This window comes from Phyllopteryx taeniolatus, chromosome 22 (assembly GCF_024500385.1).
Source record: "Phyllopteryx taeniolatus isolate TA_2022b chromosome 22, UOR_Ptae_1.2, whole genome shotgun sequence".
Classification (NCBI taxonomy): Eukaryota; Metazoa; Chordata; class Actinopteri; order Syngnathiformes; family Syngnathidae; genus Phyllopteryx; species Phyllopteryx taeniolatus.
In genome coordinates, this window is record NC_084523.1 from 3,527,042 (window position 1) to 3,553,016 (window position 25,975).

At 43.1% G+C, this 25,975-nt stretch overlaps 1 protein-coding gene across 1 annotated transcript; it reads left to right on the forward strand.

The window, feature by feature from the left end:
• The first annotated feature begins 382 nt into the window (after positions 1-382).
• On the forward strand, positions 383-25,864 carry utp20 (UTP20 small subunit processome component). Its single transcript, XM_061761540.1, is given in 61 exon segments — positions 383-617; positions 1,089-1,169; positions 1,287-1,310; positions 1,312-1,354; positions 1,424-1,556; positions 1,645-1,833; positions 2,151-2,232; positions 2,332-2,469; positions 2,651-2,806; positions 3,108-3,260; positions 3,336-3,470; positions 3,586-3,663; positions 3,729-3,907; positions 4,091-4,234; positions 4,876-4,964; positions 5,094-5,199; positions 5,287-5,437; positions 5,520-5,582; positions 5,663-5,830; positions 6,795-6,871; positions 6,987-7,066; positions 7,141-7,396; positions 7,471-7,644; positions 8,308-8,398; positions 8,485-8,570; positions 10,500-10,625; positions 10,723-10,889; positions 11,468-11,676; positions 11,835-11,978; positions 12,053-12,132; positions 12,222-12,442; positions 13,901-14,045; positions 14,131-14,218; positions 14,295-14,438; positions 14,543-14,596; positions 14,678-14,830; positions 14,915-15,070; positions 15,896-16,036; positions 16,114-16,251; positions 16,326-16,465; positions 16,545-16,627; positions 16,894-17,204; positions 17,486-17,625; positions 17,708-17,864; positions 18,989-19,087; positions 19,167-19,334; positions 19,411-19,577; positions 19,640-19,787; positions 20,232-20,348; positions 20,423-20,593; positions 20,701-20,832; positions 21,604-21,714; positions 21,789-21,938; positions 22,215-22,397; positions 22,472-22,603; positions 22,848-22,980; positions 23,052-23,236; positions 24,670-25,011; positions 25,084-25,210; positions 25,275-25,420; positions 25,549-25,864. Coding segments are annotated over 61 exon segments (8,391 nt in total). The 5' UTR covers positions 383-566; the 3' UTR covers positions 25,705-25,864.
• Positions 25,865-25,975: the final 111 nt, after the last annotated feature.

Here is a 25,975-nt window from a genome sequence, read left to right on the forward strand (position 1 = left end):
TGGGGTTAAAATCTTGGCTCAGGCCTTCCCGGTGTGAAGTTTGTTTGTACTCTGGATAATTATTTGTCTTGTCCTGCAATTGATTGGTGATGGATTTGATTATTGGTCAGCATTATTAGCTGCGCCAGCTATGGCTCGAACTAATAATTTAGATTTTAACATGTGTACGGTCCCATTCATATTAAAATTGCTACAACTCGTATATATTATTATTTTCACATATAAATTATAATTATATATACCCATACGAAGAATCGAGCGTTTATTTGTGAATGTTATGACTCCTGCACAAACGAAACCGGAAGCAGGTGGTGTAAATACGGAACGAAAACGGAAGTGAACGAGAGCAACTTCTTGTTTCACTCTTCCCCGCACACATTCCCACGTGGAAGATATTTTCCCATGATCCTTTGTTTTGCATCATGGCCGCGCTGTGATGTCCGGCATGCGTGTAAACACTCGTGAATTTATTTAAAGAGAATGAACGATTCATAGTGTTTAGTGAAACATTTACACGCAGCTACTTCCCGGTTACATTTGACTTCAAGACAAGGTACGAAGCAAATATGAAGATCAAATCCAAGTCTGCCAATCACAAATCTGAGAACACCTACAGGGTAAGAGCACTACGCATAAACTATGAGCGGTGTCTACACGTCTAACAGTACTCCAGCACCAATTTCAACTGTCTTTTTTAATATATGACATTTTATTTGCTATAAATCACTGTCACGTGCGAACTAACCCTTGATAGGTCGTGTGTTTAGTACATTAGGGACTCTCAAACTATTCTGTTGAAAGAAACGTGTTCTGATTTTTGTCACAATTTAAAACAGTTCCCAGGTGTCTTAATAACATGTCTATGGAGTGCTTTCGCCCAAGGATAAAGAATTGTAGACATATTCTTGGCTTCAAATTTATTTGGTTGTTTAATTCTACACTTGAAGTGTGGGCAGGCACTCCAGAGACCCTAAGAAGTAAAATTTCCCCAAAATGTCCCCTTTAATGTCTGCAAAATGTGTACCCAAATGAGGAAATATAAAGCAGTCAGTGCATGTTTTTATTTTCTGAACCATTACTTCTTGCAGTTTCTCACTTTTGCCGAGAGGCTTTCCAATGTCAACATTAACGTCATCCACCGGATTGACAGAACTGGAGCCTATGCAGAGGTATGTATGTTGCTATGAGGCATTTTTAACTTATTTATTTAAATATATTTACTTATCTATATTTTTTGTTATTGTTTTTGCCTCTGACTGCTAACAAAGTGTCTTTGTGGAATGCAGGAAGTCGAAACCTATTTCTTTGAAGGGCCTGACAAAATGGAGAGACCTCAACTTGACAGAAAACTTCAGTATGTACAAAGCAGTAATATTGTTCTGTTCTGTATAATTTTGAACACATTTATCACTTTTTTCTTCAGCTACCTTTTTCAAGGAGGTCTCCAACAAGAGTCAGTCGTTCAACATGCTGGTTTTCCATCAAAAGTCCATCGTGGAGAGTCTGAAAGCACACTTGGCAGTCAAGGGCAGTCTGGCCTACCAACCTCTGCTCGAGTAATATTTTTAGTAGTATCATATGACTGAACTGCAGGCTGCAGCAATTGTTTGGCCAAACCTAACCCACTGGATCCTTTCTTTCCAGCCTGGTGGTGCAGTTGGCCCGAGACCTGCAGACTGACTTCTACCCTCACTTCCCCGACTTCTTCACGCTGATCACCGCGATGCTGGACACCAAGGACATGGAGGTGCTGGAGTGGGCTTTTACATGCCTTTCCTACCTGTACAAGTACCTGTGGCGACTCATGGTCAAAGATATGGACAACATCTACAGGTGAATAAGACTCTTGATCCATTTTGGGTGGAGCCATCTGTTTTCCATGGGGCTTGTCCTCATTTGAGCTGGAGCCTATCCCAGCTAAGTTTTGGCAAGAATAATCAAGCCCAGAAGCTCTTGATTGTGAGGCAGTCATTGTTAACCACTAAAGCGCTGCGCATTTTGAGTTTAGATTTATTTAGTTATTGAATTCACTAGACAACACTGTAGTTCTGTCCACAAATTCCTCAAGATGAAAAGTGGTAAAGGTTGTCGTCTTCAACCATTTTGATTGCGTTTTGTTTTATTTCTATATCTATCCTTCCACCTGCCAGCTTGTACAGCACACTTCTGGAGCACAAGAAGGATCATATCCGCAGGTTTGCAGCAGAGAGTTTTGCATATCTGATGAGAAAGGTGGGTGACATGCTGTCTAGAGTTCCTTTAATCTCTTTTTAGGTTTTGATACAAGTTATACATAAGTATATGAGTCTTAAGTGTTGTCGTGTCCCATAGGTTCCAGATTTGGACGTCCTGCTGTGTCTCGTCTTCTGCGACCTGCAGCAGCACCCCGCCAAGGCCGAAGGAGCCGGACAGCTACTTTTTGAGATGTGCAAAGGCGTCCGGCACATGTTTCACTCGTGTGCTGCAACCGTAAGCGTCGATAGACCTTTTCACGGTCAAATTATGTGGAAGGGTTTGTTTATTCGTGGTGCAGTCTTAGCTTTTGCCCCTGGAAGTATGTGTTACGTCATATTGAAAGGGCCCCTTTGACTTTTAATGACACGCCCTGTCCTGAATCATACTGACATTGCAAAACCTGCTCTCTCTTCAGGCGCTTCCTACGGCTCTGCAGAAGATCGGACCTATAACCGAGCCGGGGGCCCCTTTGCCGTGGGACCTGGTGCGGGATGCGTTGGATCACGCAGCCCAAGCTGCAGCCAATCATGTGGACAAAGAACACTTCTTGGTTTTTTGGGAGTCTTTACAGGTAACAAGGCAGATATGCTGGTGTTCTTGGCCAGCACTTATAAACAAAGCGAAAATGGCTGCAATAGATTAATGGCATTTCAATTCATTTCTCTGGGGAATGAAATTGAGTTACAAGCTTGATCATGGAACAAATTCAATTCTTAAGTCAAGAGACCACAGTATTTACAGAACTGCCAAAGTGTTTTGTCTTTTTTTTATGATTATTATTGGTTTAAAAAGGCTTTTAATGTCCCATACATTGTCCAAAATTGCCCTCATTTTAAAAGAATAGCAGCTGTAACCTGTTTTCTAATCCACAGGCCAGTGTGGAGCAGGTTTTCAGTGTTTTGGAGGCCAAGGGAGACGAGTCTGTCCCCGCAGGAGAGCAGCTCGAAAGGCTGCTGTTCGTCCTCCACACCTTGGTGTCTCACAAGGACGGCGCTAAGATCACAAAGCCGGAGGCCGTCTGCCAGGTGCATGGAGAGCACTGTCTTCAAACAGCCACTTCAAGTCCAAATTGTCATTAATTGCTGTTTTGTGTCTCGTAGACCGTGTTGCGCCTCATTCAGAGCTCAAAGCTTTCCACTTCCTGTTCGCGTCTGCTCCTCCAGATCGTCTCCTCCTTGCTCCTTGGGGAGAACATCAGACTCCCGAACACTCTCGTCCAAGAGATAGTTCACAAGGTATGCCTGCTCGATTTTTTTTGCTAATACAGTGGTACTTCGACTTGAATAAATTAATCTTGTAAGTCAAGGTACCACTTTGTGGTCTACCTCAAAAACCCGCTTCCTCTTGCAGGTTTTTGGCAGCTCAGTAGGAGAAGATGTCATCCTCGAGTTTACCAAGGAGATGTTCACCATGAAGCAGTTTGAGCAGGTGAGTTGTGTCTCTGGTGTTTTTTTAGTCACTCGCAATAACCACCTCTCTCTTGCCGCTTCCAGCTTTTCCTGCCCACCCTCCTGCGCTTCACCACCGGCTTATTTGCCTGCGGCGATCCCGTGTCCCGCCACCGCGCGCTGGAGGTGCTCGTCAGCCTGATCCTCGCCAAAGCCCCGCCGCCCACAGACGGCACCATGGCGTTTGAGACCTACCCGCTGCTCTTCACAGGAGAGCTCACCGGGTGAGTTCCGTTTACAGTCGTACCTTGACTTGGGAGTTCAATTTGTTCCCTGACCAAGCTTGTGACTTAATTTACTCATACAGTGAACCCCCACATATTCGTGGTTGGGCATTTGTGAATTTGTACCACTGTATATCAATTTAACAGAGCTTAAGTGATTTTCAATAGTGTATTTCTCATCAGTGTGTTCAGTAACAAGGCAGAACCAGAGCAGAGAGCAGTGCCCGAGCTGGTGCTGTCGCTCATCGCAATACCTGAGCAGCAAAACGGGCTCATCGCCGATCTGTCGCTACCGTGGAGCGCACTGGTGCTGCTGCCGCACCTCAGGTAACACATTAGACACACCTAGCCAGGCTGGTGGTTTCTGGTCTTGAATAAAATCTCAGATTTTTATTCACAAAAATCCTATTTCTGATTTTTGCCAATTTTTTTTCCCTTCTTCTTTCTTCGCTTATTGTAAAAGCAAATAACAGTGACATTATTTCAAAGAATAATGTTTGCTCTTTCCCCCCCCCCCCCCTATCTGTGATTGTCTTTATTCCTCAAGATACTGTCCCAATGTTTTCCAACAAGTTTTTTTCCCCCTAGCATTAACTTTATAAATAATAGAAATTTACAAATGTGAATGTGTTTCCTCCATAAAGGAAAAAAAAATAACTTATGTCAAAACATCTACAGTAAACAGGATCCCTAACAAATTAACATTTTGAATGTTCAACAATTTAAGGTGATAAAATGAGCCATCAAACTGCATGGATTGGCTGGTCTATTTGGAAGTGTAACGTCGCACCCCTTCTGCTTAAAAAAAAAGATTGAAAATTGTCCTGACAAACAAAGCTCAAATTAATCGCTAACATAGATGAGTCGCCCAGCCCTACCTCCATTTGCACAATGCTCCATTCACAAAAGAAAATTTGCTTATTTGACAAAAAATACGGTATGTTTTTATTGTGATTTCTGTTTCGCAGGCCTCTTGTTCCAGCTAATGTGTTCCCTGCAGTTACTGCCTTTTTAAAACACCTGCTGTGTGAAGTTGAGATGGAAAAATTGGAAAAAGGTATTTGCCTTGTTGTTTTTCCCCCAACAACATTTCAACAGTCAGGGAATGTACAATTTGGCAAACCTGTGCAGATAGATATAAAGGAGTTTCAATGCATCTTAACCTTTACTGTTTTTGTCATGCCAGCTGGTCTGTTTGTCGCCACACAAGCCCTCAGCTGCCTCCTCACTCTGGATGGCTCCGCCCAGCTGCTCTCTCTGGTTCCCGTGGAAAAAATCACCACCATCCTACGGTATATGTGATGAAATCATCCTGAATAACAACACCACAGTGGAGGGCAGGCCTCCAATAACCAGCCTTTTATGGTTTGTGCCAATAGGAAGTTCCCCACAGAACTCTCAGCCCTGCTTTTAGGAGACCTCTATTACACCCGCCTTTCCTTAAGTGGCGCTTCAGAGCATCTATCCCATGATGCACTTCTAGACATTTACCAGATCCTGCACAGGAACCTGTCCTCCAACATATCAAAGGTCCATCTCCAGACTTATTTGTTGTATCATATAGTAAACCAAACGTGCTTCTGCTAAAATGACATAATTTACTGTTTTATAGATGCGCCTGCTGACCCTGAGGATCCTTTCGCACTTTGAGGCAAAGCTTCCTGTCCCAGAGGAGGTACAACTCTCACATTTGAAGTTATCAGATATAAGATAGATGCAGATGATAACTCATCGAATGGCCAATCTTTCGTCCAGCCTGACGAAAGCATCGAGATGCAGCCCGTGTTCGCCGTAATCCTGCAGGCGGAACTGGTGCCCGCCTCCGTTCAGGACTACCGGGAAAAGCTGCTGCACCTGCGCAAGCTGCGGCACGACTTGGTGCAGCGCAGCCTGCCGCAAGGGCAGCGCGGCACCTTCCAGCAGGTACGGATGATATCATTCAATTCACCAATCAATTACAAGTGTGTCCAAATTATCTAATTTGACTTGGTTCGTCAGAAAATTATTATAATTGAATAGTAGCCTTTTATTGAACTAAGCAGGCCTTTGAATAAGTACATTTTAGAGAAAATTGAGGTGAGATCATCATCATCCATCCATCCATCCATTTTCTTAGCCGCTTCTCCTCACTAGGGTCGCGGGCGTGCTGGAGCCTATCCCAGCAATCATCGGGCAGGAGGCGGGGTACACCCTGAACTGGTTGCCAGCCAATCGGAGGGCACATACAAACAAACAACCATTTGCACTCACAGTCATGCCTACGGGCAATTTAGAGTCTCCAATGAATGCATGCTTTTGGGATGTGGGAGGAAACCGGAGTGCCCGGAGAAAACCCACGCAGGCACGGAGAGAACATGCAAACTCCACACAGGTGAGGCCGGGGATTGAACCCGGGTCCTCAGAACTGTGAGGCTGACGCTCTAACCAGTCTCCACCGTGCCGCCCCAGATCATCATCATTTCAGTATAAAACCCCTGAGGGTTTTTCTAATGTAAAATATGTGCCTTGGGTCAATAACGTTTGGAAAACACTGATAGGCACCTTCACATTTATACCCTCAAAAAAGTAGCCTAAAGCTTCTCAGCTCTCCTCACTGGAGGCCCACATTTTCCCATTGTCACAAAATAACGAACCCACTTTTATTGAATCAAGCTCATTTATTTTTCAAAATCAAACTTTGAAATGACCTGTGTCATCATTTTAAACATGATTAGAAGTAAGGTTAGTGTATAAAATGGTATAAATTCCACATTTAAAATGGTTCATATTTACACTTCAGTTTTTTTTTTTCTCCAAGAATTTTCATTTTTTAAAATTTATTTATTTTTTACTCCCGCCAGTTGAGAATCAGTGGCCTCAAGTGTCGTCCTCACTTTTTCTCTTCTAGGTGCCTCTGCGCTACCTCTTAGCAATGCTATTTGTCAACTTTAAGCCACTATGGGATCCCGTCATTGAACTTCTTGGGTTAGTATCCAGTTCGAACATTTAAAAGTAGGAACATGGCACCAGCTGTTGTTATAAGGGTTAAGAATCCGTGCACTATTTGGAAAAATCCACAATGAGTCTATGTGCCGTGCAGGAGCCACGCCAGGGGGATGGACAACAAAGAATTCTGGATGGTGTACCATGAACATCTGGAAAAAGTGGCCGGATTGGCTGGTATGTTTTGCAAATGTGGTGCTGTACAGAGCCACCGTTGACAAGTTTTGGTCACCTTCTCATGCACGTCGTAGAGAAAGAACTTCATGAAAGTAGTGATGATGATGAAGTGGAAGACGTGGATGTCCAGGCCGAGCCGGGTTGCGACGTCATCGAAAGCGGCGATGTGGGGGTGCTGTTCCTGCAGCAGCTCAAGTCGACCTCAGACCCCAATGAGAGGACGGACTTCTCCAACTTCCGCGGCCTGATGTGGCGTGCCATGTCCCAGTTTCCAGACAGGGTGGAGCCGCGCAGCCGGGAACTGAGCCCCCTGCTGCTTCGGTTCATCCGGTGAGTGTTTAGTGGACCCATTTTTATTCAGCTCACCCACAAAAAATCCTAACTTTCTGATATCTCGTTCCCAGGAATGAGTTTTACCGAGCGGACCTGCTGGTGGCGCCAACTCAGGACCTGAGGAAAAAGAATGACACTGCCCTGGAGGCACCCACGACGACGGTGGAAGAGGAAGCGGAAGATAAAGAGGAGGAGGAGGATGGCAAACGGCAGAGGAACGCACCACCACGGAGAGCGGCCGCAAAGTAATGATGCACTACGAACCTTATGCTTGTGTAAAATAATAATAATAATCATAATGTATTCACTGAAACTGCATCAATTACAGCTCCCAGTATTGAGAAACTGAGTTCAAAATGAAACATAAATAGTTAAATCCATCCATACATCCATTTTCTTCCGCTTATCCAGCATCTGGTCGTGGGGGCATCAGTCTAAGCAGGGAAGCCCATACTTGCTTCTCCCCGGGCTCTTTAGTCCAGCTCTTCCGGGCCAACCGAGAGACAGCCTCTCCAGCGTGTCCTGGGTCGTCCCCGGGGCCTCCTCCTGGTGGGATGTGCCCGGAACACAATTCACCAGTCCAGAGGGCATCCTAACAAGAAGCCTGAGCCATTTTGTGTCATATTGTGTTTTAATTTAAATTGTTTACATTTTACATGCACTTCTGTTTTCAATTAATTGTGCAAGGGAGCCTCTGACAAAAAAAAAAGAATAAATAAGGAGCTTCTTGACAAAATTGAAATTTTTGAAATTTTTCAGGTTTTTTGTTGTTATTGTGGATCCACTTCATTACTTTTGGTTGCCTTTAGAGAGAAAAACATTTATGTTTGACCAAAAAAAAAGGTTAAATATTATGTAATGGTGGACTATATAATATTTGTACAATTTGTCGCATTTGTCTTCTCCAGGCAACTTATCGCCCACCTGAACGTTTTCGCCAAATTCACCAACCCTCGCTCGCTCTGCATGGAGAGCAGCCTGAGAGAACTCTACAACCGAGTAATTCTAAAATTTACCTATGTGTCACAATTAATAGAGGCTTTTGCATTTTTTTTTCCAATGTCCTCTTGTGCTTGTTTTCTCAGCTCCTCTGCCATCAGGACCAGCAAATCCAGCGAGTGGCCCTGCAGTGTATTCTTACATACAAAGACCCCACCATAGTCCCGTACAAGTAAGCAAAGTTTGAGGCGGACACGCACAACATTCCTCTTAAAACATCTCAATGGAGCCCTTTGTGAGCATTTTGCAATGGAACACAAGGAATGTTAAGATACAGCCGCTGCCCCCTGTTATCAGTTTAATAAGCATGTTTGCTGATTCATCGTCACAGGAGGTTTGGATTACAAATTGCCTGCATAACTGATTTGGATAATGGACAGTGGCTCAGCTTTTTTGTTGTTGTTGACCTTAACTGACATGTAAAGGACATGTTTTCAAAAAATTATTCTACAGTGGAGGAAGTAATTATTTGATCCCTCACTGATTTTCTGAGTTTGCCCATTGACAACCACATTTATGGTCCATACTTTTAATGGTAGGTGTATGTTAACAGTGAGACAGAATATCTAAAAGAAAATTCATAAAATCATATTTTTAAAAGATACTAATTTATCTGCCTTTCATGGAGTGAATTAAGTATTTGATCCCCTACCAACAATAAAGTATTCTGGCTCCCACAGTTTAGTCCTCTCACTTGAAGAAAGTCCTCTCAACTCGTTAGCTGGATGAAAAACACCTGTCTCAACTTTTTTTTTTTTTTTTTTTTTTTTTTTTTTTTTTAAACCTGTATATAAGTCACCTGTCCACAGAATCAATCAATCAGGCGCCAACCTCTCCATCGTGGACAAGACCAAAAAAAACCTTCGAAGGACATCACGGTCAAGATTGTAGACCTACACAAGGCTGAAATGGGCAACAAGACCAGAGGCAAGAGGCTAGGTGAGGAGGAGACAACTGTTGGTGCCATCTTTAGAAAATACAAGAAACATAAAATGACCTTCCTCGCAAGATTTCACCTCACGGGGTATCAATGATCATGGGAAAGGTGAGGCAGCCCTGAACTACACAGGTGGAGCTTGTTAATGATCTCAAGGCAGCTGGGACCACAGTCACCAAGAAAACAAATGGTAACACACTACGCCATAATCAATTCAAATCATGCAGCATCCGTAAGGTCCCCCTGCTCAAGAAGACAATGAACACCTGAATGACTGGGAGAAGATTGATGTGGTCAAATGAAACCAATATCGAGCTGTTTGGAATCAGTTCGACTCTCTGTGTCTGGAAGAAAAGGAATACAGACTATGACACCAGGAACACCGTCCCCGCTGTCAAGCATGGAGGTAGAAGCATTATGCTTTGAGTGTGTTTCTCTGCAAAGGGGACAAGTCAACTGCACCGCATTGAGGGAAAGATGGATGGGGGTTTGGACTGTGAAACCCTGGGTGACAAACTCCTTCTCTCAGCCAGGGAACATAAAGTGGGTCGTCAATGGTTCTTCCAGCATGACAGTGACCCAAAGCCCACAGCCAAGGCAACATAATAGTGGCTAAAGAAGAAGCACACTAAGGTCATAGCCAGTGGACTGGACTTAAATCCCTTAGAAAATTTGTGGCGGAAGCTGAAACTTTGAGTTGCCGAGGGACGACCTCATAACCTTAAGGATATTGAGTGGATCTGCAAAGAGGAATGGTCCAAAATTTCTCCTGGGACATGTGCCAAGCTGGTGAACGACTGCAAGAAGCATCTGACCTCTTTACGTGCCAGCAGGGGGTTGGTTCATCACCAAGTACAAAGTAATGTTTTGATAGGGGTTAAAATTATTTCACTCAAATTGCAAAATGATTCTTTTATTTTGTGATTTTTTTAGATTTTAATTTTTATGTTCTGTCTTCTTGTTCAAATAAACCTACTATTGTCCTACTAAATGTATCGACCATTCATGTCTTTGTCAGTGTGTATGTAAGCTTACAAAATCAGTGAGGAATCAAATAGATCTTTCCACCGCCACTCTATAAGTGACATCTTTGCGCTTCAGGTGAATAAACTGCAAAAATAACATGTTTGACTTTTAATGAATGTCTCTGTGTGTGTGTTTCAGAGACAGTTTGGAAAAGCTGTTAGATGACAAGCATTTCAAAGAAGAAATTGTCCATTTTAACATCTCAGAGGAGACAGGAGTTGTGGATGCTTCACACAGAGCTGGACTCATTCCATTACTCATGAGGTATCATTTTCATGTGTCGCATGTGTGTTGTGTTGTGCCTTACTGTGAATATAGTAGCTGAAGTTTCCATCCGTGTTATGTTTTTTTTGTCGCAAAGGATCCTGTTCGGCCGTCTGCGCAGTAAAGGCAACAGCCGCTTCCAGAGCAAGGCCAGCGCCTCCACGCGCTCTTCCATCATCCTGCGCTTCCTGGCCGGATGCCACGAGGCAGAGCTGGGCATATTTATAGATCTGTTACTGGAGCCTGTTTGTCACCACAGCAATGGTGAATGAACTTGAAATTTCAGAAATGCTGTCAATGCAGTCGCTGTGGCAAAACTGCAAAGAATGAATTGAGTTAAGGCTAGATGCTGAGTATGACAAACTTTCCCCAAGCATCCTCCCTTTTCGCACGCACTATAAAAATATTTTTCAAAAATATAATGTGTAAATAATTTCAATTTGCTTTATTTACGGACTCGGGATCCAGGCACAGACAAATAAAAAGATCCAAAATATAAAGCAACAGCATACAAATATACAGATACACCAATAGAAGCATAAGAAAATATATTTACCAAAATACATCAGAGGTAGGTAATGTTTCCAGATCTGGGACTAATGTCATGTAGTGTTATCTATTATTTTTCAAATTAATTGTGAAAGGTTTGTCGTATTGATTAAAGTTAAATTGCAGGTCAAAATGGTAAAATGTAGAGATCACAGAACTCGAAAGAGTACGCATTGAAGCATTTCATTAAGCTGGAGCAATTTTTGTTTTGAGGTGGTCTAGTAAAAGCTAACCTGGAAATTAAACATCAGTTACCATAAACTGAAAGCAAATCTCATCTTTTGTCTCTTCAGGTTCCGGTCGGGACGCGGTAGAGCGAGCAGTAGTCGAGACGGACGCAGGTGCCGTGCTTCCGCTGGGCCGCCAGCACAGCCTTCTGAACATCATCAATGTGGTCATCCAGAAGCTGGGCCACCTCATTGAAGACTACCTGCCCAAAATGCTGCAGATCCTGCTCTGCGTCACTGCCTCTGTGTCCGCCGTGCTGGAGATCAGGGAACAGGTACTCTGTCTCATCCAGTGAGAATTGGATGATGGGTTTCTCATTGTTTTTAGTTGTCATTTTTAGTCTTTTTTTTTTTTTTAAGTTGGCTACCCAATATTGTCACTTCACCCTCATCCACAGTAGGACTGAACTGTATCTCTATTTTTCGTCTATAGCTGCGGCCCGGTTGTATCAGTCCTTTGAAGAACCTGAGGCGTCTCGGCATCCTGATTATCCAAGACTTTTTCGAGAACTTCGACAGCTTCAACTTCAGCCCTGATCAGTTGGATGGTGTCCTCATGGCTGTTGTATGGCCTCAGGTGCGTGTTGCAAACGTCGCTTGCTCCTTTTGCTTTAAAATGGGTCGACTTACTCGTGAGTTCACTTTGCTCAGGTGTGTCGCCTCCCAACTGAGAGTCCATACTCGCCCACCCCACTACTGAAGCTCATCCATGTGTGGTGTAAACATGCCAGGTCTCCTTCATGTCATATTTCCATCATTCTTCTCCTTCATTTAAACCACTTACATTTCCTAAATCAGCTTTTGCCGGGTTCTGTCCCAGGTATTTCCCACTTTTGTCAAAGCAGAGGCCCGACCACCCGGAGTGCGACGTACTCCTGAATGTGTTCGGCCTCCTCTCCGCCAAGAACAGCTCGCCCGCCACCCTCACTGTGGTCATGGACATAGCAGAGTCCCTGGCGACCCTGCAGGACTTTGTCACCACGGAGACGGAGGCAGAGCTGAGTGTGTTTCCGCAGCCTGCAGAAGGCACACTTGCTACAGGTTAGAAGACCACTCTCCATCCATCCGTTTTTCTACTGTATACAGCTTGTGTCGCCTCGTGTTTCCCAACCTTTATTGAGATTGGGCACATATTTTACATTAGAACAATCTCACTGCACACCATCAAACAAACATTTGTCAAAAACTATACACATACTGAAATAATGATGCTTTTGTCTCACTTTGCCCACAAATTTTATTTTGTCTGAATTGCAACAGGTGTACTGGATACACGGGTTCAATGAGCCTTCTGCCATCTAATGGAAGAGTATTCTGCCTGTCACCATACATCACTGGCATAGCTAGATGAACAAAGACACATTTATTGTAAACAGATAATAATTTCCAAACCAATTAAGGGTAAGTGAGATTGGATAATTTTCACACAGTGGTTGGGAATCCCTGGACTAGCCTCTCCCAGCCGACTTTGGGCGGGGTACACACTGGACTGGTTGGCATTCGGCAGTCAATTGCAGGAGACAAACTACCATTCATATTCACACTTCTGAAAAATGTAGACCTTTTTTGGGGGGTGTGGGAAGAAACCGCAGCACACCATAGAAAGCTCACACAAGTACGGCGTGAACATGCAGATTGCACACAAGAGACATTCCAATGGAGTTCTAACCCGGATCTCTTGACAGTGAGCAGACGTGTTAACCGTTATTGCGATGTGCCAACCACTATTCCATCATGCTGCTTCATGAAACTGCAACTTTTTGAACATTTAAATGCCGAAAGCCCATAGCAGCATCATTTACCCAAGTGCCTGTAAATAGAATACAGTAAAAATCTACAAGTAATTGACACCCCCCACAAAAGTGCAACACAGCACTTAAAACCAAGATGATCATAAAGCTCCAACACCATGCATCTAGCATGTACACAGTCATGAGCCCGTGTTACATGAACGGCTGTATCCAGTAGTTGAAGGCTCCTCAACAGTATCAGACAGCATACTAGCACACGCTAGCACAAACTGATGTGTCATCACACGTTACACAAATGGTGTTGAGTCATTGAACTCACCTGGCATTAAGGTCTACACACAATAAATGTTAGTTAATATAGACACATTGTAAGAGCAAATAGATTACAGGTGCTATGAGTAGCTGCATAGGGAGAGAAGCAGAAACATACTTTCACATTTGACCGTGCACAACGTACATTCAAGTGTCGCCAAACATACAAGGACATCTTAAACGTGGATGACAAAAAAAGCACTATTTATGAATCAAACCCAACAACAAGACCAAAAATCCACCATGGCGCCTGTGTAATATATTTATTGCATTGGCAGGATATTTTCACTAAATAACCAAGGATAGGGTCCCCCAAAAAATCTGCTGATTTGCGACAGCGAATGTTTGGGGGTTCACTGTAACATTGTAGAAATAGACCCAAGAGAAAAAAAATGACAATCTCTTCCAGCGTCTGCAACGTGCACATTTTTTTCAGACTCATTAACGCAGGGCTCCAGGTTGTTGGTTCCTCATATCACCACCCTGCTACACTACCTCAGCGGCGTGGTCCGTAACACCGACAGGCTCAAGAAGAAGAAATTCCGCCTGCAGGTGTCCAAGGAACTCAATATCCTCTCCAAGCAAGTTATCGCCTTGTCCCTCATTTCCTCTCTGACATGTATGGTGTCTGATTATAATTGATATGATTTTTTATTAATCTATCAGGATCAGTCTGTTCGTTAGTGATAAAGAGCAGAGTTCAACGCTTATCAGGCTACTACTGCCTTACCTGTTGAAGGGCAAAAACCCTGAGGTATGGCTTTTTGTTAAGCATATTATAACAGTAGTTTTTAAACAGCCAGTGATTAACTCTACTGCATTCATTTCAGGAGATGGAACTGGACATCCTGGCCACCGTGCAGAACCTGCTGCGGCAATCCCTGCAGTCCTCGGCCTTCCTGCGGCCGCTCAGCAAACTCTTCTCTGTCATTCACAAGAAGCTGCCCAGGCAGGCTCTCACCAGTGTCTTCCAGGTACATAAACTAGTGAGCTCTAATTGGAGAGCTCAATATATTTTTAGGGAGTACTTTGTGTAAAATGTTGGCGAACCACTACTCTATTGTCGTCTTACTTTTAGACGCTGTCAGACATGGATCCTTCGCTCACATACATCACCGACATGGCCACAAAGGTAGCCTTGAGCTCTTTGAAATCTCGACATAAACTAGCAGTATTTCTCCCATGTTTAACGCTCGTAACTACGCCTCTCCAGCTCAACGCCTTCGACAGTCGCCACTTGGATGAGATTTACTTCGACGTGCGCTTGGCAGCTTTCCAGGACGCCACCAGGCGTGTGAAAGAGATGGAGTCCCTGGATCTCGACTACATAGGCACACTCATACATAACTGCTTCCACGCTTATGAGGTGACAACACATAGATGCTTTAGCTTAGCACCGAGCTGGTAGCTTTTACAATAGTTACACTTTCGTTTTACTTGATCTCTACAGATTCAGGACATGTCGCTGGGTGACAATGCCACGTTGTGCCTGTCAGCAATAATCGGCCAGCTGGTGGCGGTCAGCGCCGGAGAGCAGGTCTACAGGGACGTCATCCAACATACCATCTTGGACGCCGTACACAAGGGGCTCCGGAGCAAAACGGAGGTATTGTCATATAGATGCGCAATTTATAATCAAGCTATAAGTGTAGCACTGCATACATATTGACTGGTATTAAATGAATGGAAAGAGATTCAACCAGGATGGTGAAGTTAGCACAGTAGTAAAAAAGATAGTCACTAGGCTGCTTTCACATGTTTTGACAGGCCTACAGCAGAATATTGGAAAAAGTAGGGCCAATTATTTTTATTATTGTTTTATTTTGGGTTAACTGACAATATTTTGGTTTGAAATAGTGGTTACACACAAAAGATGGATCTGAGACGAGCTCAACATTTCAGCTTCTTATTTCCAGGAATTAACATCAGAATCTCATACACAACTTGGAACATATTTGCAATGAAACAACAGACATTTAAGTGTGCAAATGTATTCGCAGCGATACAGTGACGGCACTTTTTTTTCAGACCAAGTACACATTTGGCTACTTGGTAATCCCATTCAAAAATGTTTCAGAAACACAAAACACAAACTTTTCTTGAACAAACCTTTTTTCTCACCATGCCACACCATCTTTACCGCCACTGCTCCTACTCGAGTCGCCTGAGTGGAATGTATACGTCAAGCAGGCAAAGTGCTATTGTGTCATAATAGAGGAGCATTTTTTTCAAGTATGAGTACAGTACAGATGTACAGTTTCACCAACACTGGTAACACTATCGGTACATCCCTAATATTAGATCGGATAATAGATGCTAGTTCCTAAAAAATGTTTTCCTAGAAATGTATCGCGACCTTGGCCTCAGTGTTCCTAGCCATTTGGAGGGGAGTGTCCTTTTTATTAAAAGCATCATGTCTTCCCTGTGTTAGCGCGTGCAACACGAATACACCAATGTACTCGCCTGCTTGGTGAAGACCTTCCCAACAAAGAAAGAGTTCAGAGACATGGTGCAACTCACTGACTACAATGACCCTGAGTCCGACTTTTTCGAGCACATGAAGCACATTCAGGTCTGGCATTCTCTCATATCACTCCCTCCCCCCACCTTCAGTTTGTATACTTATTTTGGTGTGTGTCTTTTCTTTAGATCCACCGTCGGGGTCGAGCCTTGAGGAAGTTGGCCAAGCAGCTAACCGAGGGAAGCGTGGTGTTGTCGCCTCGTTCCCTCCAGAATTACATCATGCCGTATGCCTTGACGGCCCTGATGGATGAGAAAATGCTCATGGTGACGCTCATGTTTTCACTCTCATAATACATTTTATTTCGCATATTAATATTTTTCTTGACGGTGCACCGCAGCATGAGAACATGACGACCGCATCCGTGGAGATTGTGGGTGCCGTTTGTCGCCGGCTGACCTGGTCCAAGTACCTGTTCTATGTGAAGCATTTTGTTCACATTCTGCAGACGTCGCAGGCTGAACAGAAACTGGCTGTAAAGTGGGTCTGCGCCCAATAAACTCAATTACCATTTCGTTTGACATCCTCTTACTTTTTTTCATCTTCTTGTCACCTCCAGTTTGCTGGTCAAAGTCCTCGAGGCGTTCCACTTCGACCACGAGACCCTCACCCGAGAGATGGAAGCTGCTAATGCCAGAGAAGGTGAAATCTTTTAGAATGGATTCAAATGTCACTTTATCCTTGCAATATTTTTGGGGTGTTCAAATACATTTTAAACGTTTTTAAAAAGTGTTTTTTAATAGCTAGGTGTTTTTTTTATTAAGTTTGTGTGTGGGAGGGGTAAAGCTATTTATACATTTTTTTTTTTATATATATATATGATCTCTCACCTATTGCAAGTAGGTCTGGAATGGATTTCCGAGATTAACAGGGGTTCACTGTTCTATTAACTGTGTGTTTTTGTGAAGCTGCAAGCACTGTGATGGAGCAAGAAGCTGCACCCGAACAGTCAGAGGCGGACGATGATGAGGAGGCCGTGGAGATCGACAGTGAGCTTCCTCCAAAAGCGGTCACTATGGAAACATCTGATGAAGTAAAAGTTGTTACCGCCGAGAAAGGGACTGTTGTGAAAGCAAAGAGACCGCCAGCTCCCAAGCCCGTGGCGGTTTCCAGCGGGCTGCCACAGAGCAAAGAGGAGCTGGAATTGCTTATGAGCACCATCCAAGAGAGCGTAACTGGCCGTGTGTTGCCTCGCCTTCATAAATGTCTCAATGCCAAGGTATGACTTGTATCCATCCATTTATTGTTTACAATGAATCAATTAACTGAATAATGTAATGAGTTGAATGAACACCAAGTAATTAAATAATGCATTGTAATTACCCAAACTTTAGGGGGAAAAATGTTGAAATTAATGCAGTAAGTTATTGCATGGCTCTTGATCATCTCAATGCTCGGTGAGCCGGCTTAAAGAGCAAAGTGTGGCCCATACTTTTCTAGCCCCATTAAGTGATGAAATGAAGAATAAAGACAAAAGTGTGCATGTTTGTGTAACTGTAGGTGAAACGTGACGATGAGCACAAGGCGGTAAAGTCAAAGGATGTGAAGGAAGAGGAAGTGGCACGCATACCGATAGCCTTCGCCATGGTCAAACTCATGCAGACTCTTCCACCGCACATCATGGAGGCCAACCTGCCTGGGTACACCACTTATTTTTGTGCTCTTTGCTTTAATGTGCCCTCTTCAGAGCGTGGGTGAACATGTCTTGTGTTTGCTGTCTAGGATTCTGATCAAGGTGTGTGTGATACTGAAGAATCGATTCCAAGAGGTCCGCGACGTCGCCCGGGGGACGCTGGTGAAGATCATCGAGACGCTGGGCAACCGCTACCTGCAGTACCTGCTTAAGGAGATGCAGGGCATCCTCGTAAAAGGCTACCAGGTAGACACATTCAAGTTAAACATAACCATCTTTTTACTCAGACCAAAGCCATGTCTCCTTTAAAAGTATAGCGTTGGCAACATCTGGTGGTATCTTGCAGCCAAGGAACAATGTTGAAGTGTGAGTTGAAGAGCTTAATTTCATGCTTTGTCGCCATATGCGACATATGTAGGCAATTATAAACCGTCAATTACTTGGATTACCGCTATTCGCACCAGGGCTCCGTCCGTCCCTCCACTGTATTTATTCTTTTTTTTTTTTTTTTTTTTCTCACAATAAATAATTGGTCAATATTGTAAATAATAAAGTTAAAATAGTAGTGAAATAAATTCAATTTATTATACTTAAATGAATAAACCCACATATGAAGATACTGTATGTGCAAAGTTAAAAACCGCAGACTCTTTAAAAGAGGATTGTATAGGAAAACAAATTATCATTAAAATAAAGTGCAATAAGTGCAGTCGTAATGATTTATCAATGTTTTGTTTGGGACTATGATTTTAATTTGGTAAATTGGTTTGTTTTGCTCGTAAATACTTTGTAAAATAGTGTGAATAATTATCAATGATACTTTTATATGATGGTGGTACACTTATGCCATCATTTTTCAATTGTCAATCATATGGTTTTGGTAATGCTCAAAATGAAGTGGTTTTCCCAGAGGAAGAGGATTAGGAGCCATCACTTTTAGAACTGCCCCTTTGAGTCAAACAAATGATCAAATAAAAGCTAAGTCTCTGTTTTTTTTTTTTTTTTTTTTTTTTTTAAATTGAATTGACCTGTTTTGTCTGCTATTGCTTGTTGCGGACAAACGTCTTGATCACAGTAACATATTTTGCAAATATCATATCTCTAATCACTGCCAATATTCATACAAAAGTATGGTATACCATGGTCATCCTGTACCTCCTCAAAAAATAATGCGACCGACTGAAAAATGTTGTCGCAACTCGTGCAAAAGTTAGTGTAGAGCCTTGATATATACTACATGTGCATCTTTTACCTCGCCTACAAATGACCTGACTCATCTGTCCATTTTAAAAATAAAACATTTGCCCACCCTAAAACTATAGAGTACAAACTCCATTGTCTCATCTTCTCTGCATATATCTTTCTCCCAGGTCCACGTTCTGACTTTTACTGTGTACCAGCTGCTCTCGGCTCTCAGTCCAACTCTGAAAAGTGGTGACCTGGACCCATGCATGAGCATGCTCATCGACGTAAGAACGCGCCTTCTGTCTCAAGTCGTACTTGTGTATGTTTGGGGTTTCATTGTTTCCTTTTCTTTGCACCGGTCAGATCTTCAACAACGAGCTATTCGGTGTCATCGCCGAGGAGAAGGAGGTGAAGGGCATCGTCTCCAAGTTGATGGAGGCGCGACACAGCAAGAGCATGGACTCCTATGAGTTTCTGGCCCAGTTCTGCAGCAGGCAGAGCATCACCAAGCTTGTTCTGCCATTGAAGGAGGTGGGCAGAATCTAGCTGAATGACCTTATTTTCACAGCATGTGTTTGTTTATGCAGAATTCCTCATGTCATTTCAGATCCTGGAGAACTCGTCGAGTCTCAAGGTGTGCAACCGCGTCACAGCTGTTCTGCGGCGCCTGGTTCTGGGTCTGCTGGTCAACAAAGGCATGAGCTCCTCCGATATCCTGCTGCTTAGCCACGGTCTCATCAGCCAGAGCCTGCCTCTGCTCACTAAGAAAGACAGGTACCCATGACTGTGAGTGACTAGTCTACATGTTGTGTTATTTACTTTGTGTGTGTTTGTAGGGACAAAGCGTCAGCTCAGCTTCCATCAGACCCTCGATTGCCCCCTCCCAGCTGCCTCCTCCTCCCGCCGACTCCGAAGAGGGGTGGCGTAAAAGCTTCGGTTAGTAGACGGACCAACATGCACATCCTGGTGGATGCGGGTCTGAAGGTAAGCCACTAACACAGAAATATATACTAATAGATGTTACACAAGTTGTTCCCAACCACAGTCCTGTGCCGTGAGAGTACATCAGGTACATCAAATTGTCCTCAACATTTACTACAAAAAAAATGTATCTATATTTTCGTGTTATCACTGTTTTTATACTGTGCAATACTGTACCGCAGTATACCGCAGTGTTATTTTCTTATTTGAAAACATGATTGATTTGCGATATGAGTGATTTTAATTCCATAAGCATGGCTAAAAAACAAATTAAAGTTTTCAGTCAAGGTAGCACTGTATATAGTTTTGTTTGGTGGTGTGCTGCGCGATTTCTTTGTTGTAAAATACGTGCCCTTGGCTTAATAAAGGTTGGGAAACTGCACGAACAAAACCAACACAAATCATGGTTGACCTTTGGTAGCCTTTATAAAAGATCATGTTCTACAGCTGCTCCATTTGAGTCTGAAGAAAGCCAAAGTGACGTCTTCTGAGGAGTCGGCCCTCCAGATGTTGGACCCATTCGTGTCGCTGCTGCTTGAATGCCTCAACTCCATGCACGTCAAGGTGGGAGCAGCTCAGGTTTCGGCCAAATGTGTCCTCTGGAAATCCTGCCTTAATCACTTCTCCCATCCACTCAGGTGATCACAGAGGCTCTGGTGGCATTCACATGGGTGCTGAAGTTCCCTCTGCCCTCTGTGGAGGAAAACGTTAGTCAGCTGACCAAGCATCTCTTTGTCCTGCTGAAGGATTACTCCAAGGCTGGAGCCGCCCGCGGGGAGAACTACCATCTGGTCCAGAATTGTTTCAAGGTAGTATCTTCTACAATTTCTGTTTTGTTACCTTTGAATTGAAATGTATGGTGTTTCATGTCGGGTTGATGATACAGTAATCTCGCAACTTTTTTTTTTTCTTTCAGACCATCACAATACTGGTGAAAAATGTGAAGAACAGCGAGATCTCCGAGATCCAGCTGCAGGTGCTGCTGGGATATGCCGAGGAGGACATCTATGATCAGTCTCGGCAGGCGACTGCCTTCGGCCTCCTAAAGGTAAGCATCAAATTTAAATTATTGTGTACGATCACAGTAACGGAACAATAACGGTTGCAAAGGGGTGCACAAATTTATGTCAGATTTCCATGGAAGTTAGTGAATTTGGGAAATACATTACAGCGGTCCCTCAATACAGCGAAAATCTGCTGCCCCATAAAGGTTTATAATTGCCTGAATAAGAATACTCTTTCTTTGCCAAGTATGTCAAAAACACACGAGGAATTTGTCTTTGAATTTTAGAGATGCCAAGATGGCAGCAAAGCACTACTTTTGTTTTACTGTAACTCCCCAACTCACTTCAACATAGTTGCTTGGCACCTAGATGCCACAAGATGGTGCCAAAGTAATATGTTGGTTCATTATTGCGTTGGCCCACACACAAAAACAGCAAATAGGTGAGCTTTACGACAAAACAATGGAGAAGAAATCTGCGAAAAGGTGAATTTGCGATTGCCAAACTGTGAATACACGAGGGTTCATTGTATTCCAAATTGGAAACTTTCCATGAAAATGCATATGAATTAACAGGGAATTTTGGGTAATTTCATGGAACGGTCTGATATTAAAGGATAACTATAAACATCTTGTTTGGTCATAATCAGACAGCCATGAAAATAAAGCAATTAAAAAGCATCACATTTCAACAGATTTGCAAATCTAATATTTTATTGAAATATTTTTCTTTTTATTCATATTGATAGAGAAGGTTTCCAACTTTGAAAATTCCCAGAATTTTACAACCCCTTCCATTTCACAAACGTGTCCCAGGCAATTTTGTCCCGGAAGCTCATCGTCCCTGAAATGGAGGCGCTGATGGGAAAAGTGGCCAAGCTGTCAGTCACCGGGAGTAACTCTATGATCCGAGTGCACTGCAGACAGGTACTCGTCAAAACGTAGAAACCGAACCCACCATCTCACCTTCATTTTTATTAAAACCTATATGTGTGTTTCAGATATATCTTAAATACCTGTTGGACTACCCTGTGGGGAAGAAGCTCCAGCAGCACTTGGACTTTATTGTGGCCCAGCTGGCGTATGAACATGACACTGGCAGGGAGTCTGCGCTGGAGATGCTCGCCTACATATTCCAGACTTTCCCTCAGGTACTTTTTCTGTGTGTTATAGTGAAGCCTAACTCTAAGCAGAGGTTATGGAAAATGTTGTTTTGATTTAGACAAGTCTGAGTTCAAGGGGGGGGGGGGGAACATTCAATTTAAGAGAATTTGTCAGATTGGAGAGGACCATTTCCACCATTTTCTTCGAAATATTTGCACCTGAAACAATGCCAAAAAAACCCAAAGTAATGAGCAGTCAAAGAGTGAGTGCTTTTTTTTTCCCAGACGCCCTTTTTAACACGCAACATTTAATTCTCCTTTCAGAGCTTATTAATGAAGTACAGCAACCTCTTCTTTGCCCCACTGGCCCTGGTCGTGGTCAATGATGACTCTGCGCGCTGTAAGAAAATGGCCGCCATGGCTATCAAGGCCCTCCTGGCCAAGTTGGACGTCAATGAGCAGAACTCGCTGTTCTCCCTTGTCAGCAGTTGGCTGAATGAAGAGAAGGCACATTAGCTCCACTTTTATTTTGGGCGTTCTTTGTAATATTTCAGTGTGTAATTGAAGCTGTTGTGTTGAAGGTGAGCCTGAGGCGTCTGGGCGCTCAGCTCTGTGGTTTGTTCGTGGAGGTCGAGGAGGAGAACTTCGCGAAGCGCCTCGACAAGCTTCTGCCCCTGTTGGAGAAGGAGCTCAACCCAGACAACTACGAAGATGTAAAATCCATTTCAGTAGACATGGGTCAAATTAAACGTGGAACAACCTCAGTGTATACGATTTTTTTCAGCATCTGTGCAAAGAAAAGACATTTGAAATATTAATTTATTTTTATTTTGGGTCACTTTAGGACAAGTTATCAAATTTCAGGGTGAAAGAATGACATTTAGGGTATTTTTTAAATTGCTGTCAAAAGTCAAAACGGGTGAAAACAGGAGCACATTTTGTCTTTTCTTGTCTCAGATTGAGGAAGAGGAGGATGAGCGAGCAGCAGACAGGCTCCTGTTTACTTATCTCACTCTCATCACCAAATTGATCAAGCACTGCGGCCTCCTAGAGCTCACCAAACCTCGTGACACCCTCACCCACATTTGGGGTAAAAGCACCCACTTCCTATCTGGTACCTACACACACACACAAATCACATTAACCTGCTGTCGTCGTTAGGCCACATCGAAGCCCACCTGCTCTACCCTCACTGCTGGGTGTGGCTGACCGCCTCGCAGCTCTTTGGCCAGCTCTTCGCAGCCCACCAGGCGGAGGAGCTGGTTGCGGCGTGGAGAGCAAAGGGAGACCAGGAAGCACTGCCGCAAGTGGCTGCCGCTTTCATCACCAGCAATCTGGACAAAAAGGTAATGGCAGCGGTGTGAGTAAATCAAACTGAAGTCTAGTCTCATAAGTCAAAGTCGTCTTTCATAGTCCAAAGTAGGGCCCGACCGATTGATTTGTTTTTCGGCCGATATTAGCCCTTTTCAAAATATTCATAATCAGCCAGAGTTTTGCGGCTTGAACGCCGATATATTCTTCCTGTGTGAATTCTTCTCCATCCTCTCATATGCCAAGTAAAATGCAATGTCTCTATTTTGTGACTGACAGAACAATATTATGTGTGAATTACATCCTTCTCTATCCTCTTATGCTTATGTATTAGGGCTGTCAATCGATTTTTTTTTATTATTTTTTTTGTATATTTTTTTTAATATAGTTAGAATAATCACACTTGAATTTTGATGAATCGCGATTCATCACAGGCACCAAATATGCCACACGCAGAACCACATTTTGGTTTGAGATGGTATTTTAAACTTGTGCTTCAATGAAGAGTTCAGCGCTGCACTATATCCAAATTACCTTTTGGTTTTGGTTTTTTCCAAAAAGTCGCATCAGAGTAACTTTTGAAGCAAAATTTGCTGCTGAGCACACCAGTCGGTCTCTTCACTTGTCTTTCCACTGGCGTAAGCATTGACCTGATGACTGATCTTACAGCAACCTGCACCGCATTTCAGATATCCATCCACGGTTAAGGGAAACGAGCGTGTGTGGTCAAAATAAATTGTGATTAATCTGAGTTATTACATGATTAAGGCAATAATTTATGTGGTGATTGATCATGAATTAACGCTTTAACTTTGACGGCCCACGTAAGTACTCTTTATCCTTATAAGGTTTATATTAATCGTTATAGTGCAATATTAGTGTTAAAGTTGGCTCCTGTTTCAGTTCAACTCTCTCTCTGTACATCGTATATTTAAAATGCCAAAGTGTCAAAGATGACTTGTTTTGATGTCTGAGAAAGGTGTTTTTATTTTGAAGTCATCATTTTATGGCACAGAAAATAAAGGAGTAGAAGGGCACACTGCATAATGTTTTGCCAGTAACCTCAGTCATTCTTTTTCTTATATACTGCATGCATTTATAGCTTAAATCTAAAGATAAATGTATCCGTTAGTGCTTTTTTTCCATGTTTTGTACTTGAAAATTCCTCTCGTAATGTTAAACAAATATTAAAGGACAAAGTATTGTAATAAAAATTTCTGCTTGTAATGGATAGCTTTATTGTTGTATGCGTAAATGGACCCAAACAATGATTTTATTCATGAGATTTTTTTTTTTTAATTAATCGGATGATTCATTAGTTATCAGAATCGGCATCAGCCCTCAAAAAATGCATGTTGGTCTGGCCCTACTCCCAAGTCATCATATTGGCGACTTAAGTCTGACGCAATTCTCCACAAGTTGGACTATATATTCTCTCGTAACATCCTGTCATCATTCTGTTCTGTAGATTAGAGAGCTGGCGTTATCCTTCTGCCAACAGCTGCAGTCCAAATTCTTGGACATGGCAGCCGGTGAGCAGGTGATCAAAAACCTCCTCTTTGCGGGCAAGGTCATCTACCTCCTTTCCCCGGAGTCGGACATCGCCGCCCCTGAGGAGGAAATGGAGGACGCACAAGAGGAGGAAGAGGAGCAGAATGATGATTTAGAGGACACAGAGGAAAAAAAGGGTGAGGAGGAAGAAGAGGGCAACGACCAGGACAACAAACCTCTGTCGCTGCTGTGGCTGATAAAGAAGCTGTCGTTGCTGGCCAAAAGGGAGGCGGCACAGACTCCCAAAATTCCCCTGAAGGTACCAAAGCAGTTTTTCGCGCAAGGGCGGGCCTTGCTAAGTTTTTAAGATTCCCACCACTGTTATTTACAGAGAACCTGTGTGTTTAAATTCCTGGGAGCGATTGCAATGGACCTCGGCAAGGAGCGACTCTGCCGCTATTTGACCACAATCATCTCTCCATTATACAGAGAACTGGACAGTACATACGCAGACCAAGGTAGACCACTAATTATTTGTATCCCTTCCTTTAGAGCTTTCATCCACTGTGTTGTCATCCTCAGACCCAACACTGAAGAACCTGGCTCAGGAGCTGATTGAGCTGATGAAGAAACAAGTGGGACTGGAGAGGTTCTCGCTGGCTTTCTCAGCGGTGCAGAAGCAGTTTTCAGTGAGGCGGGCCACGCGCAAGCGACAACGGGCCATGCAGGTACGGATATTGTCGGCTTAGGGCTGGACGGTATGCACTTAAAATGTGATTTTCAATTATCCCCCCCCCGAATATGCTTTATTTCTACACAGGCTTTTTTTTTTTTTTAAACTGTTTTTCTCTTCCAGGCGGTGACAAACCCCGACATTGCTGCTAAAAAGAAACTCAAGAAGCACCTCAATAAAATTGAGGCCAAAAAGCGCAAGATCGAGTTCCTTCGGCCTGGGTATAAAGCCAAGAAGCACCGCAGCCACGCGCTAAAGGACCTGGCCATGGTGCAGTGAGTGGATCAAGGACTCATTAAGTTTTTATAATTAAAAATTAAGGTGGAATTATGTTAAAGGATCAAGATTTTCCTGATTCAGATTTTTTATTTTTTTTGTATAGCATTTTATAACTCACCCCTATAAAAGTGTTTCAACACAAATGTTACAATCACCAAAAGTCTTTACTGAGAATCATTTTCACTGTACAAGCAGGTATAAATATGCAACCATTTGCACAAAGTATTCCATAAATTCACTAATCTGCAAATCAGTGGAAGGAAAGAAAAGT